The sequence below is a fragment of the Carassius carassius genome, chromosome 29, assembly GCF_963082965.1.
Source record: "Carassius carassius chromosome 29, fCarCar2.1, whole genome shotgun sequence".
Classification (NCBI taxonomy): Eukaryota; Metazoa; Chordata; class Actinopteri; order Cypriniformes; family Cyprinidae; genus Carassius; species Carassius carassius.
Window position 1 is genome coordinate 25,946,819 of NC_081783.1, and position 15,300 is coordinate 25,962,118.

The 15,300-nt window shown below is 39.6% G+C and overlaps 1 protein-coding gene across 1 annotated transcript in view; it reads right to left on the minus strand.

Moving 5' to 3' along the window:
• Positions 1 to 15,300, minus strand: part of limch1b (LIM and calponin homology domains 1b) — a 212,840-nt gene that overhangs the window by 60,030 nt on the left and 137,510 nt on the right. The window contains exons 5-7 of the mRNA XM_059516453.1: positions 6,937 to 6,972; positions 6,154 to 6,280; positions 5,914 to 6,068 (exon numbers count right to left, since the gene is read on the minus strand). Of these exons, the coding sequence (XP_059372436.1) occupies positions 5,914 to 6,068; positions 6,154 to 6,280; positions 6,937 to 6,972 (318 nt within the window). The remainder of the gene's footprint in view (positions 1 to 5,913; positions 6,069 to 6,153; positions 6,281 to 6,936; positions 6,973 to 15,300) is intronic.

The window sequence follows — 15,300 nt, forward strand, 5'->3', positions numbered from 1 at the left end:
CTGTGATGTTGGGAAATGTCAACACTTGTTGAGGCTTTATTTTTCGTTAATTTAGCCACTGTATTAAATAAATACCTGCGGTTATGTTTGTTGTCTTCTAAAAGAGAAGAAAAGTAATCAGACCTAGCAGTTTTTAATGCTTTTCTGTAGGATAGGTTACTTTCCTGCCAAGCAATACAATTCCTCCAGCTGCGCTCCATTTTTCGGGCTGCTCTCTTTACGGTGCGAGTATGCTCATTATACCATGGTGTCAGACTGTTTTCCTTAACTTTCCTTAAGCGTAAAGGAGCAACTGTATTAAAAATGCTAGAAAATAGATTTTTCTCTGGAATCTTTATCTTATAACTTAATTCCCAACATATTTCCCTAAAATATAACTTAATTCCCAACATATTTCTGATATTATCGGTCAGTCTTATCAGATTAATTTTGATCGTTCACTTTTATTTTAAATCACGTGAGTGCAGTGCAACTGCATTGCGTTAGCACTCGTTAGCTTTCCATTATCATTTTCATTCATACCTATCGCTGTTTTCTTTTCTTCTCTCCTCTCTCCAGTTTTTCACAAGTTCATCAAACAACTGTGGTAAGAATATTTCATCAAGCACAGTGAGTAATGGCTTCTCCTGTTATTGTTATTTGCACCTCTTGCCACATGTACAGTTTATCTATCTCTGTCGGCAATGAGGGATTCACATGTAATAAATGCAGGGAAATAGTTAGGCTGACAGAGAAGATTTCAAAATCAGAGACACACATCCAAACTTTAATTGACGACTGTAAGAATGTTAGGGCTCTAGATATGGCTTTGGACGCTTTGGATAGTCAAATGTTTACCAGGAGCCAGAGCGCCTGACATTTTGGCAAATTTAAAAGTGCTGGCTAATGCTAAACGTAAATACAGTAAGATTGTTATTCATGCCGGCGCTAATGATGTTCAACTTCGCCATTCGGAGATCACTAAAAATAACATTAAGAACTATCCAGTTTCAAAACTACCACCATCATTCCAGTTCTGAAGAAGCCATCTCCATCCTGCCTCAATGACTACCTTCCTGTTTCACTTACTCCCATCCTCATGAAGTGCTTTGAATGGCTAGTCATGCCCCACATCAAGTCTGCCCCCCCCCCCCCGGACCCCTTCCAGTTTGCATATCGGTCCAACCGGTCGACCACAGCCATTACCACTGCCGTTCATTCAGCACTCACACATTTGGACAAAAAGGACTCATACGTTAGAATGCTGTTCATAGACTTCAGTTCAGCATTCAACACAACAGCTAATTCACAAACTGATCCAGCTGGGGCTCAACACATCGCTGTGCAACTGGGTGTTGGACTTTCTGATTGGAAGACCTCAGGCAGTACGGGTCGGCAGCAACACATCCAACACCATCACACTGAACACTGGGGCCCCCCAAGGATGTGTGCTGAGGCCCCTCCTCTTCACTCTGCTGACCCTTGACTGCACACCATCACACAACTCCAACCTCTTCATTAAGTTTGCAGATGACACGACTGTGGTGGGTCTCATTAGCAACAAAGATGAGACAAACTACAGGAGCAAGGTGAGCCGCCTGGCCGGATGGTGCAGTGACAACAATCTCTCTCTGAACGTAAGACCATCAATGGTGTGACTGTGGAGAGAGTGAGCAGCACCAAGTTCCTGGGTGTGCACATCACAGAGGACCTCTCCTGGACTGAAAACACAGCAGCACTGGCCAAGAAATCACAGCAGCGTCTTTACTTCCTCCGCAAACTGAGAAGAGGCAGAGCCCCACCCCCCATCATGTACACCTTCTACAGAGGCACCACACAGAGCATCCTGACGAGCTGCATCACAGTGTGGTATGGTGCCTGCAACACGTCCTGCCGAAAGACTCTGCAACGCATAGTGAGAGCAGCTGAGAAGATCATTGGTGTCTCTTTCCCCTCCCTGCAGGATATTTATGGAACCCATCTCACCCACAAAGCCTTCTGCATCACAGGTGATCCCACACACCCATCACACAGCTTCTTCCGTCTGCTGCCATCAGGGAGGAGACTGCGGAGTCTCCAGGCCAGGACCAGCAGAATGAAGGACAGCTTCATTCATCAGGCTTTCAGGAAGCTAAACTCCCTCCCGAACTTGCCCCCCCCCCCCCGTCCCTCTTCTGCCCCAGGCACCACTGAACTATGAACCCCCACCCCAGATCCCACATCCCCAGGACCTTCCATGACCTTCCACAGCCCCCCCCCCCCCCCCCCACTAATATACGATGGCATGCACTACTCACTTTGTGCAGCATTGGTCTGCTCACTACCTCATTCACCACGGAACTGACGTCATTTGTACTACCTCATCAGTTAGTTAAATGAAATAACTGCTCTTGAGTTAAATGAAATAACTGCTCTTGAGCCCTTTGTAAGGTTTAATCAGACTGAATAAACTTCTTTTAGCACTAAAATCTTTTATCTGCACTGTTTGTTCACTTCACTGATTTGCACTCTATCTGCCATGTGCCTTGCGCTGCTTTATTTAACTTGATTTTTAATTTTATTATATGTCTTTTTTACATTCCCTTATTGTATAGTTGTATCTACATTTTATATTTGATCTAGATTTTTAGGCTCTACTGTTAATGTTATCTGTATGCACCGGGGGTCTGAGAGTAACGCAATTTCGATTTTTTGTATGTATGTACTGTACATGTTGAAGAATTGACAATAAAGCAGACTTGACTTGACTTGAGAATCAAGCAATGGTTTGAACAAAATAAACTATCTTTTAATCTAAGTAAAACCAAATATATTATATTCAGTAATCGACAAATTAAAACTAACATGAGCTTAAAGATTGATGATGTGGTACTAGAAAGGTTGAAAGAAAACAAATTTCTTGGAATAATACTAGACTATAAATTATCTTGGAAACCACACATTGCTCGTGTTCAATCAAAACTGTCCAAAGCAATAGCTATATTACATAATACTAAGTATTTTTTAAATACACCTTCTCTGTATATTTTGTATTGTTCTCTTATTGTTCCATACATTTCTTACTGTGTTGAAATATGGCGGCATGCCAATACCACAAACACAAAACCACAAACACTATTTTTATTTTACAAAAAAGAAAAATAGCCATAATGATACTCAATAATTCACAGTATAATGAACCTACAAACTCAATATCCAGTAAATTTAAAGCAATAAATTTTTCTGATCTAGTCAGTCTGAATACCGGTGTCTTTATGTTTAAAGTCATTAGGAAAATATTGCCTGAAACCATACTATATTTGTTTGAAAACAGGGAACAGAAATACAACCTAAGAGGAGAGAACATATTTAAAAAACAAATGGTCAGAACAAACTTTAAAATGAACACCATCTTGGAAAAATGGGTCGACTTGTGAAATGGGCTCATAAGAGGAGCAATTCCATTTATTATTTAAAAAAAGTTTAAAATCCTAGTTTTTGAAAAATATAGGGATAAATTTAAAAAAAAAACTGTACCTATGTATACAGATGTTTATACATGTATACTGTTTATGCCTAATGTCTGATGGGTAGATGTTGTTTTGTAACTAGGGTAGGTGAAATAAGCCACGGCTCTTTGTTTGTATTGAATTGGCTGTATATATATTTTGTCTTGTGTTTTATGTTTTGTAACCGAATAAACCTTTATATATATCATTATAAAGATCTAAGCCTCAAGCATCTACGACAGATCGCTGTTTTTCAATGGAAAGCAGGAAATAAGGACTGTATTTTATACATTTGTGTAAGCAGTACACATCAAAACATGAAGAATGAAATCACAGTTAGAAACGTAACTGTGACCTGTCAGTTGATGGAGGCGGAACTTATAGCGATAGCCTTTTTCTTTGTTTGTTTTATTTTTCAACAGTTTTTATAAATGTGAGAGTATGTTTTATGTTGAATGTGAATGTATCTGCATGATTACCATCTGTTTGAGTGCAAACCAGCTCGCTATTACTGCATGATCATGGCTATCAAAGTGAACGCGTCTATATGATTAGAGAGAGTGGATTATTTACATTTGGCACATTTGTGTTATTACCATCTGTATAAGTGGCCATCAGCACATCAGCACTTATTTGCATTGTAATTCATTGTAAATGCTGCATTTCTAGCAATCTCAGGATTTTCTGTAATTGGCATACAAAGTTAAATCTTTTTTATCTTACTCAAATTATTTTATTTTATTTTTCTAGTGCTCAAATAAATCACTTATATGATGTCTAAGTTTCTGTCTAGTGTTTTATAATTGGAAAAAAAATATGCAGTGGTATGTGTAATGACTAAATAGTTTGTAGAAGCCTTTAATACAGTTGGTAAATATTTTTTTTTATATATTTGGGGTTGGGGGGTATAGACATAGTCTCATAAATATTAGCAGGAGTCAAATTTTTCATGATATCTTATTCAGATTTGAAATAGAAACTCATGAGACATGTGACTTTCAACCCATTACTTTTCTAGATTTCTCCAGGACTGATATCATGTATTTTTATATCAATTAAAAAAAAATTAAGTGTGGTAAAAAAAAAAAAAAAAAAAAAAAAAAAAAAAATTCAAGGCACTTCAGTGTCTATAACTTTTGATATTTTTGAGCGTTATCAAATCTGGTTGATAAAAAGTAAAGCCCAAAGGGTCTTCTTTTCAAAAACACCTATAATTCACTATATGTGAGGGTTAGTGGGTCCTCCATCACCTGTCTCCAGATGATACAAAATGCAGCAGCACGTCTTTTAACAGGCACACGTAAACATGAGCACATTTCCCCTATTTTAGCTTCATTACACTGGATGCCTATTCAATTTAGGATCCATTTTAAAATTCTGTTATTTGCTTTTAAATCACTAAATGGTCTTGCTCCGCCATACCTCTCTGAGCTTTTACACTCTTATAAACCCATCCGCTCTCTCAGATCTGATGATCAGCTGCTCCTGACTGTAAAACTAAGCGTAAGCTCAGAGGGGACCGTGCCTTTGCTGTGTCTGCCCCTAAACTATGGAATGATCTGCCTTTGCATGTTAAGCAGGCCTCTTCTTTATCTGTTTTTAAAACCCTTCTTAAAACCCATCTTTACTATTTGGCTTTTGACACCTAGTAAGATGTCGACTTTATTTACTTGATTCAATTTGTTACTTTGAATGCTTTTATTGTGTGGTTATTAATGGTACATATGTTTATTTTATTTTATCTATTTTTTTATTTTTCTGTACAGCACTTTGGTCAACTTTGGTTGTTGTAAAGTGCTTATTAAAATAAAGTTAGTATGGTATGCTATGGTACATGGGCCTAAGAGAGGTTTGATGAGTTTCTCTTTAGGAAAAGTTTTCAAATCAAAACATAAACCTAAAATAAACCTCTGGATTCTCTGCTAAGCAAGAAACTGAATGAATTCCTCCATTCATACAGTGTCTTATAGGGAAGATTAGAGATACCCCAAGGTATAAATCTTTGATTGTATTTAGAGATACACTGGTTAAACACTGTGTGACCAGTGGGGCACAATAATCCCCACAGGTTGTCGAAGGTTTTGGGCAGTCTACCCCATTCATCTACATTACAAATAATAATAACATCACTTGCAGTAAGAACTAAGAAAATCAAAGCTGACATCAAGTGCATTCACCATAAAACTATTTAAAGTAACACCAATTAACAAACCACTTAATTTAATACCACTGACAGTCACAAGACTTAAAGTAACACCACTGACAGCAATGCCACTGAAGGGCCTGCAATGTTGTGATTATGGCTGAAGCACTATTGTACTGACATTCAGTAATAAGAATTTTTGCTTATGTGATTTTGTTTGACCCAGTGACACCTGTACTGTTGGGCTGCAACAAAAAGTGTAATAAAAAAAGTTGAAAGGGTAGGTGGAAATGGCAGACATACTTCTCCTCCACTATTTCTCTGTAAGTCTTGATACTTTTCCTTCTCTGTGATGCTCCATCTGCACCCAACAGTCTCTGCATCATCCTTCTCTCCTCTTCTTTCTTGATCAGATCCTGGGACACATTTCTTCTGCGACTCTTCCATTTGGCCAAGTCCTGACACACAAACATGAAATTATAGATACATTCTGATCCACGTGTTGGTTAACAGGAAACAGTAGTAGTTGGGAAATACACTTACATCCTGCCAATGGTCTTCTTCCTCTTTCAGCTTGTTGTACTGGTTGTGCATGAGATCATGTCGAACTTGACTATGGGGCAGCAACATAGACTCTTCCTCACTTCTCATGTCAATCATGCTTACACTCCTGTTATAGAGAGATTTAAGATAATTGAATTACTGGTAATTTATCAAATTTAGTCAACTAGCAGTCAACTTTGAATGGCAATTGCAATTATTATCAAGCAACCAGTTAAAAAGCATAGCCAGTGAGTCAAAGTGAGCATTTACTGTATAAATAGGTAGGTTGTGCTGCACATAAGCCATGCATCCAAAGAAAGAAGGCCAAAAGTGTACATGTGCTGGAAGACACTGTGAAACAACCACACAATTGATATTATCTAACAAAGGGTAAAATAAAGACATTGCCATTAAATAAAAATAAACAGTGTGTTTAGTTTTAATTTCTTAAATGTATGTACAAATACAAGTATAATTTCATCTTTCAGATGCAAGTGCTTTTGCAAACATACATATCAAAAGTCACAAGTTTAAGTGTATCTTTACCTTTTTAAATACCATTTGTGGGTAAGTTGTATTAGCATCCCACTTAACAAGAAATACCACCAAATGAATAAAATATTCCACATCAAAATAATACATTTTTAGTGTACCAAAACAAAGTGTTGAATGCACAACTGGGCACATGCAGAAATTATGCTGTGGAGAGAAAGAAAAAAAAAGCACCCCACAAGTGTTTTTTGTTGTTGTTTTTTTACAGCACAGTGTATTAAAGAGACTTACTCTGGATCATCAAACACACTAGATGAGCAGCTAAATCTATAAGACGGAAAGACAAAAGACAACATGGACACTGATGACCAACCTTGCATTGCATTATTCTCCATTCCACAGAAAATGAAAAGTTGTAAGTATTGCAAACTACATCCAATTCCAACACACACACACATACACACACTCACACACACACACACACACACACAAAATGAAACAAAATGTCAACAAATCAGTATACACATTTACTTTTAAAGTGCGAATAAAGAGTTTTATAATAAAGAGCCTTTGTCACAGACACACACACACACACACACACACACATGCACACACACACACGTTTGTTTCTGTGAATTTTGGGAAATTTCCATAGACCTTTTCTACTACTTTTATACTGACCAAACAATATTTTCTATCCCCTAACCCAACCCTAACCCTACTCCTTACAGAAAATCTGTTTGCATTGTTACACTTTCAGATAAACATCAAATACTATTTTTAATAAATTTGTCCCCCAGGGGGACTGCAGGCAGTGTGCTTATGATAGAACGACACATTCATGTAACCTTACATATACCACGTTTGGTCTCTATGAATTCATCTTCTGATGATCTGATTGAGAATTTGTATATGTTAATACCTAAGCAACATATTAGTGTTCTAAAAACCTTTAGTAGTTTGTGAATCAACACTCTATTGAGTTTCATATGCAAATTCCCATGTCCTCAAACAAAGGGTCCAAAAACTCTCCCATATTTCCAACCTCCCCCTTGGAATTTTAGCCTTTCTCATTGGACAAGCCCATCCTGAAAGGCTTAAATCTTCTCAGACCTGAACCCTCTGGGGTCTAAGAGTGTTGGGCCCTGGAGTTTTGATTTACCCTGACTTTTGTGATTTTTTTCAGTTGCTTATAAACATATAGGCTAAATATATAAGGCTAAAGCCTAAAAACACTGCATTCAGTACAAACTGGGGTACAATAATATGTAAATAGCATATATGTACATAATTGTGTTTTTGAGAAAACAACATTTATGTGTGGTTAGTGAAAAACTAAAATTTTGAAGTCACTGAAATAAGGTTATAAAACACATACAGAGCCCTGCATGCAATAGATGTTCTAAATTTCCTGCCACAACTGCCCTATGTTCTGGTTGTGACCTGTCCTGGATGAGTTTTGGAGGGGAATTTTTAAATCATATAGTCATATGTATAGTAGTCAGATTGACCCTGATACCTTAATGGGCATTTTTGGTGTTACGCTTGAGGGTACAGAACTCCCAAAACATTTGCTCTGTTATTGCCTTTACTAAACTACTGGCGAGGCGTTTAATATTGCTTCATTGGAAAAGGGCATACGCTCCAACATATAGTACCTGGATAAAATAAGTAATGTCTTACATTCAGCTGGAAAAGTTTAAATACATTGTTCGAAATTTAAAACGTAAGTTTCAAAACATATGGTCCCCCTTTATAAGATATTTTGAAGAGCTCACCGGCCTTTGAGATCGGAGTTACCTACCTTAATGCTTCCTTCTTTTTGCAGCATCTCTCCATACTCCGCATTATTCGTACATATTCCCTTTTTTATTTTTTTATTAAGTTTATTATTTATCTTATGCATTTATTTATCAGTGTGAATATAAAGCTTTTATTCCTTTTCTTTCATAATTTTTTTATCGTTAAAACAACTTTATTTGTATTATTTTCCTCCATTATGTTTTTCTGGACCAGTATTCTCAAAGTGTGTACTTATGTTTCTTATAAAAGTGTTCGTCTTCTTTTGGGAGTCTTTAACTTCTCTGCTTATTTCTTTATACTGACTTCTCATATGTTCCCTAATTACTGTCAAGCTTTTCAATTCTAAAGATAATTTATGGACTGTATAAACATGGAACACTGTTTTTCCTTAAATTAAATTTGTTGTGTATGTAGAGGGTGTGATGGTTGTTAATGTAATTGTATATGTTAAACCCCAATAAAAAGTATAAAAAAATAAATAAAAAAAAAACCTTTTACAGAACATTTGTTCACAAGACTGTCAAACCTGGATCTTGTAACCTAGAAATTTTGCTTCAAAATTATGTGAAAATCATCTTGTTTACTCGCTCACAGAGGACATTAGATTGATAAAAAAATTCTATAAATCTTTAAGTTTTAAAAGGGCATATGCGAGTAGGCATGACTGACCATGAATATTAGTGTGATTTACACCTGAGAAGACAAAGGCCTACATAATGAGCTGCATAATGAGCCTTTCAGTCAGGTGTGTGACCGACGTGACATACAGCCAAGTATGATGACCCATGGAATTGTTGCTCTGCATTTAACCCATCCAAAGAGCATACACACAGCAGTGAACACACACACACACACTGTGAACACACACCTGGAGCAGTGGGCAGCCAATTATGCTGTGTTGCCGGTGTACAGTTGGGGTTTCGGTGTCTTGCTCAAGGGCACCTTAGTTGTGGCACTGAGGATGGAGTTTTGAGGATGGAGTTCACTTCGCACACCGACAATTCCTGGCGGCCAGAGACTTGAACTCACAACCTTTGGATTACGAGTACGAATCTCTAACCATTAGGCCATGACTGAGAGGAAAGAGTTACAATAAAGAATGTGAGGACAAAATAAATGTATATTGTGATGAGTGGGGCGGGGCCGAGAGCCATGGGAACGGAGCGAGGCCAGTGAAGTGATTGGTAAATGATATATCGTGTTTTGGTTTTGGTTTGTGCAAAGCAGTTGTCCGTGAGGGGCTGTTTTGTGTTTATTTAATTATTAAAGTTTCATTTGAATGTTCACCGTTTACCGCCTCCTCCTTCCCATTTTACAAACTCCGTTACACTGGTGCCGAAACCCTGGAGGAAGGAGGGACGCGCTGCCAAATTTCCCTCGCCGCTGTGGTAAATCCACGGTGCCATCGAGCAGGGCGAAGCAGTCTGCCGCTTTGGATGCTCGAGGCAGTGGGCTGGAGTGAGTTGCCGGGGGGACGGACAAACTCGCTGCTGGACGGCCGATATGTGGAGGGACGGCTGCTGTCCGTGAGGGAGCGGAGGAGTCTGCGCCGTTCGCCAGGAGGCCAGAGCCTGCTACCTTCCCCCATAATGGGGAAGAGCAAGGAACGGGGGACTCCTGCCGGCTGCCCGAACACAGAGGAGCCATCACCGTCCACCAGGCTGTGGAGGAATGTTGTGCTTTCCACCGAGGGCCATGCAGTGCCGCCACCAAGCATCGCGGAAGAGTTCACCCAGCTGGTGGAGGGCCGAATGGCAGTGTGTCTGGGAACCTGAACAATTGTAATTTTTTTTCCTCCTCTCTCGTCTCTGTTGCTCCTCATCCTTCCATCTCCTTTTCTCTCACCTCGTCTGTCTGTCCTTACCACCAGGTACCCATGGCCACCATGAGCGGTTCCCCCGGGGGGAGCGCAGTCTCTGGAGTAGCCTAAACTGGTTGCGAAGAGCTAGAGAAGCGATGGTCCCCGAGGGTTGGTTACCTGAGGGGTTTGCCACCACTGTAACCCTCAAACCACCCATGCTACTGCTGGAAATAGCCCTCACCTGACAGCTGCCAGGATGAGCACTAGATCGCAGCAGAGGAAAAGGAGCCTAGCCAGCAGCTCCGAGATGGTCAACTTCCTGCAATGTGAACATGACTAATCCGCAAACACGAACCTCTGCGTGTTCGATGCCCAGACATGGGCACCAGGTAATGACCGCATCCAGAGATGTACGGGTGAAATGGCATCTTTTAAAAGACAATCCATCATCTTTACAAAGATGCTCCTGTGTAAGCTCTTTCAGGGAAATGATTTTTTAGGTGCTTACAGGGGAAATGGCTGTTTATAGTATGGCAGGGGCTTGTGCAGTCTGAAGTGCTCAACCCACTTGATACAGGAACGACCACCGTCTGCCAACACTAGAAGCTCCCTAGAACTCGTCACACACAAAGCAATTTGGTAGGAGCAGAACGATGTTGTCGCTTGGCTCCAAAGTGAAAAGCTTGTATGCATTGCACCTGCTGCCTTTTTATGCTCACATTGTGATGTAAGATGGCAACTGGATGCAATAATTGCATGCCAATGTGTATTGGATCATTTAGTTTACACTTGAAGTAGATTGGTCTCTATAAGCGAGATCCCAATTTGTGACTGAAAGGGAATCGAGGTTAAGTTAGTAAACGAGTATGTTCTTTTTTTTATTGGATCAATTATTGGTATTTTATATATATATAGTGGTGTATACCGATATTTTTTGGGGGGCCGTTATCGGCAGCACGTTAACACCGATAACGGCCCCCCAAAAAATATCGGTGTGAATCTATTCTCAAAGTTGGTTTGGGAGCTGGGTCTATACTAGGCGAGCTATGATGACTTTCACCTTGATATTTTAGCACGACTGTATACCTAGCTGAATTGCACTGTAGGGGGCGAGAACGAATCTTCGAACCTGTGTGTATGCCTACTGTGAAATAAATTACCACATCAAACGTGACGTGCTAACATGGATGCAGCTGAAGCCGCCGGGTTTGCTTCAGGGAATTTTTGAAGCTTCCCAATGGAAACCTCGACAAGACGCACGCCTGTTTCACACATACTCCATCTGCAGTGCGTATGCAGTGCATATGCAGTCCGTGTGCGTTACGTATGTGGTGCTGAAGCAGCACGGACTCATACTCATTGTGCTTTCACACAGGACGCGTTTGGAGTCTGCTACTCGGTACTTAAACGATCGCTGCACTGCTGCAGACGCACCGTTCCTGGAACGCACTGACGGACTGCAACCACGTGAACGCTGGAACCTGTTAACAAGGGTGCGTAAAAAAATACGAAACGCATACGCACTGCAGACAGAGTATGTGTAAAACAGGCGTAAGGTTATTTGCACCTTATGCAATGTGGAATTAGTTTACAGCTTTCTCAAGCACTATGTGATGCATTTTGGAAACAGAAGATGAGCCCCTGGTCTAATGCACCACCTGGCTTGAGAAACCCATTCTAAAATTCTTACTTTTAGTCATTATTTTATTTGGATAGGACACATATTCTGAATGCCTTTGGCAGAATTTAAATGAGCCTTTTTAATCTAGATTAATTCCAAGATTACAGTAAGATTATTCTAGATTAAAAAAAAAATAATATATGCCCACCTCTAATATATATATGCATGTATATGTATAATTTTGAGTGGACATTCAACTGAGACTGCCTTGCTCTCGGTTGTTGAAGCTCTAAGACTGGCAAGAGCAGAATCCAAATCTTCAGTACTTATTCTGCTTGATCTGTCTACTGCTTTTGACACAGTTAACCACCAGATCCTCCTATCAACCCTACTGCCAAAAGGCATCTCAGGAACCACACTTCAATGGTTTGAGTCTTACCTATCAGACAGGTCCTTCAAAGTATCTTGGAGAGGTAAGGTGTCCAAATCACAATATCTAACTACTGGGGTGCCTCAGGGCTTAGTTCTTGGACCACTTCACTTCTCTGTCTACATGGCATCATTAGGTTCTGTCATTCAGAAACATGGCTTTTCATACCACGGCATTGATGTTTGCCTACAAAACTACCACTGGCTCTGCACCCATTTCCCTAAATTTGTTACTTCCGACTTTTGTGCCCTCTAGAAGCTTGCATTCTGCAAGTGAACGTCGCTTGATTGTGCGATCCCAAAGAAGCACAAAGTCACTTTTACTGACTTTTAAATTAAATGTTCCCTCTTGGAGGAATGACCTCCCCAACTTAATCCGAGCAGCCTAGTCCTTAGCCATCTTCAAGAATCGGCTAAAAACACATCTCTTCCATCTTTATTTGACCCTCTAACTTAAAACTCACTATTCTAATTCTATCCTTAAAAAAAAAAAATCTAACTACCTTTCTAATCTTTTTGTACTCTATTTTCGGACCCACTTTATATTAAGTGGCCTTAACTACTATGTACTTACATTTTAATTAATAATTTAGTACAATGTACTTATTGTGTACATACATATTTTACATTGTACTTATATTTAAAAAAATACATGTAATTACATCTGTATTTAATTTCTGTAATTACATTTATAATTACACTGTTGACCCATTCTTTACACCTTAACCCACCCTTAAACTTACCCATACCTCCAACCCTCTCCCTAACCTTACCCCTATCCCACCTCAATAGCAGCAAAAGTGTTTTACAATACAACATGAACACAATAAGTACATTGTACTTATTTTTTTATGTAAGTACATAAGGCCACCTAATATAAAGTGGGACCCTATTTTCTTTTAATTTATTATGCAATTGTATGTTTGTGTGTGTATGTGTAAAGAACTCTAACACTAGCTTGTGGTCAATTGTGTCAAACGCAGCACTAAGATCCAATAAAACTAATAGAGAGATACACCCACGATCAGATGATAAGAGCAGATCATTTGTAACTCTAAGGAGAGCAGTCTCAGTACTATGATACGGTATAAATCCTGACTGGAAATCCTCACATATACCATTTTTCTCTAAGAAGGAATATAATTGTGTGGATACCACCTTTTCTAGTATCTTGGACAGAAAAGGGAGATTCGAGATTGGTCTATAATTAACTAGTTCTTTGGGGTCAAGTTGTGGTTTTTTGATGAGAGGCTTAATAACAGCCAGTTTGAAGGTTTTGGGGACATATCCTAATGACAATGAGGAATTAATAATAGTCAGAAGAGGATCTATGACTTCTGGAAGCACCTCTTTTAGGAGCTTAGATGGTATAGGGTCTAACATACATGTTGTTGGTTTAGATGATTTAACAAGTTTATACAATTCCTCCTCTCCTATGGTAGAGAATGAGTGGAACTGTTCCTCAGGGGGTCTATAGTGCACTGTCTGATGTGATACTGTAGCTGACGGCTGAAAAAAAAAGGCAACCTTCAAATAATTATGTTCAGTTATGCACTCAATACTTGGTCGGGAATCCTTTTGCAGAAATGACTGCTTCAATGCGGCGTGGCATGGAGGCAATCAGCCTGTGGCACTGCTGAGGTGTTATGGAGGCCCAGGATGCTTCGATAGTGGCCTTAAGCTCATCCAGAGTGTTGGGTCTTGCGTCACTCAACTTTTCTTCACAATATCCCACAGATTCTCCATGGGGTTCAGGTCAGGAGAGTTGGCAGGCCAATTGAGCACAGTAATACCATGGTCAGTAAACCATTTACCAGTAGTTTTGGCACTGTGAGCAGGTGCCAGGTCGTGCTGAAAAACGAAATCTTCATCTCCATAAAGTTTTTCAGCAGATGGAAGCATGAAGTGCTCCAAAATCTCCTGATAGCTAGCTGCATTGACCCTGCCCTTGATAAAACACAGTGGACCAACACCAGCAGCTGACATGGCACCCCAAACCATCACTGACTGTGGGTACTTGACACTGGACTTCAGGCATTTTGGCATTTCCTTCTCCCCAGTCTTCCTCCAGACTCTGGCACCTTGTTTTCCGAATGACATGCACAATTTGCTTTCATCCGAAAAAAGTACTTTGGACCACTGAGCAACAGTCCAGTGCTGCTTCTCTGTAGCCCAAAGTGGCTTGACCTGGGGAATGCGGCACCTTGTAGCCCATTTCCTGCACACGCCTGTGCACGGTGGCTCTGGATGTTTCTACTCCAGACTCAGTCCACTGCTTCCGCAGGTCCCCCAAGGTCTGGAATCGGTCCTTCTCCACAATCTTCCTCAGGGTCCGGTCACCTCTTCTCGTTGTGCAGCGTTTTTTGCCACACTTTTTCCTTCCCACAGACTTCCCAATGAGGTGCCTTGATACAGCACTCTGGGAACAGCCTATTCATTCAAAAATTTATTTTGTGTCTTACCCTCTCGCTTGAGGGTGTCAATGATGGCCTTCTGGACAGCAGTCAGGTCGGCAGTCTTACCCATGATTGCGGTTTTGAGTAATGAACCAGGCTGGGAGTTTTGAAAAGCCTCAGGAATCTTTTGCACGTGTTTAGAGTTAATTAGTTGATTCAGATGATTAGGTTAATAGCTCGTTTAGAGAACCTTTTCATGATATGCTAATTTTTTGGAATAGGAATTTTGGGTTTTCATGAGCTGTATGCCAAAATCATCAGTATTAAAACAATAAAAGACCTGAAATATTTCAGTTGGTGTGCAATGAATCTAAAATATATGAAAGTTTAATTTTTATCATTACATTATGGAAAATAATGAACTTTATCACAATATGCTAATTTTTTGAGAAGGACCTGTATTCTTAACCAAATACTCTATGTTGCCTTATTGAGCATAAAAATAAATAAATTACAAAAATAAAACATTTTTTACAGATGCAACTGAGAAGCAAGCAGATCGCGTAAATCAGTGGAAAATGAATAGAAATGATGATTCTGTCTGA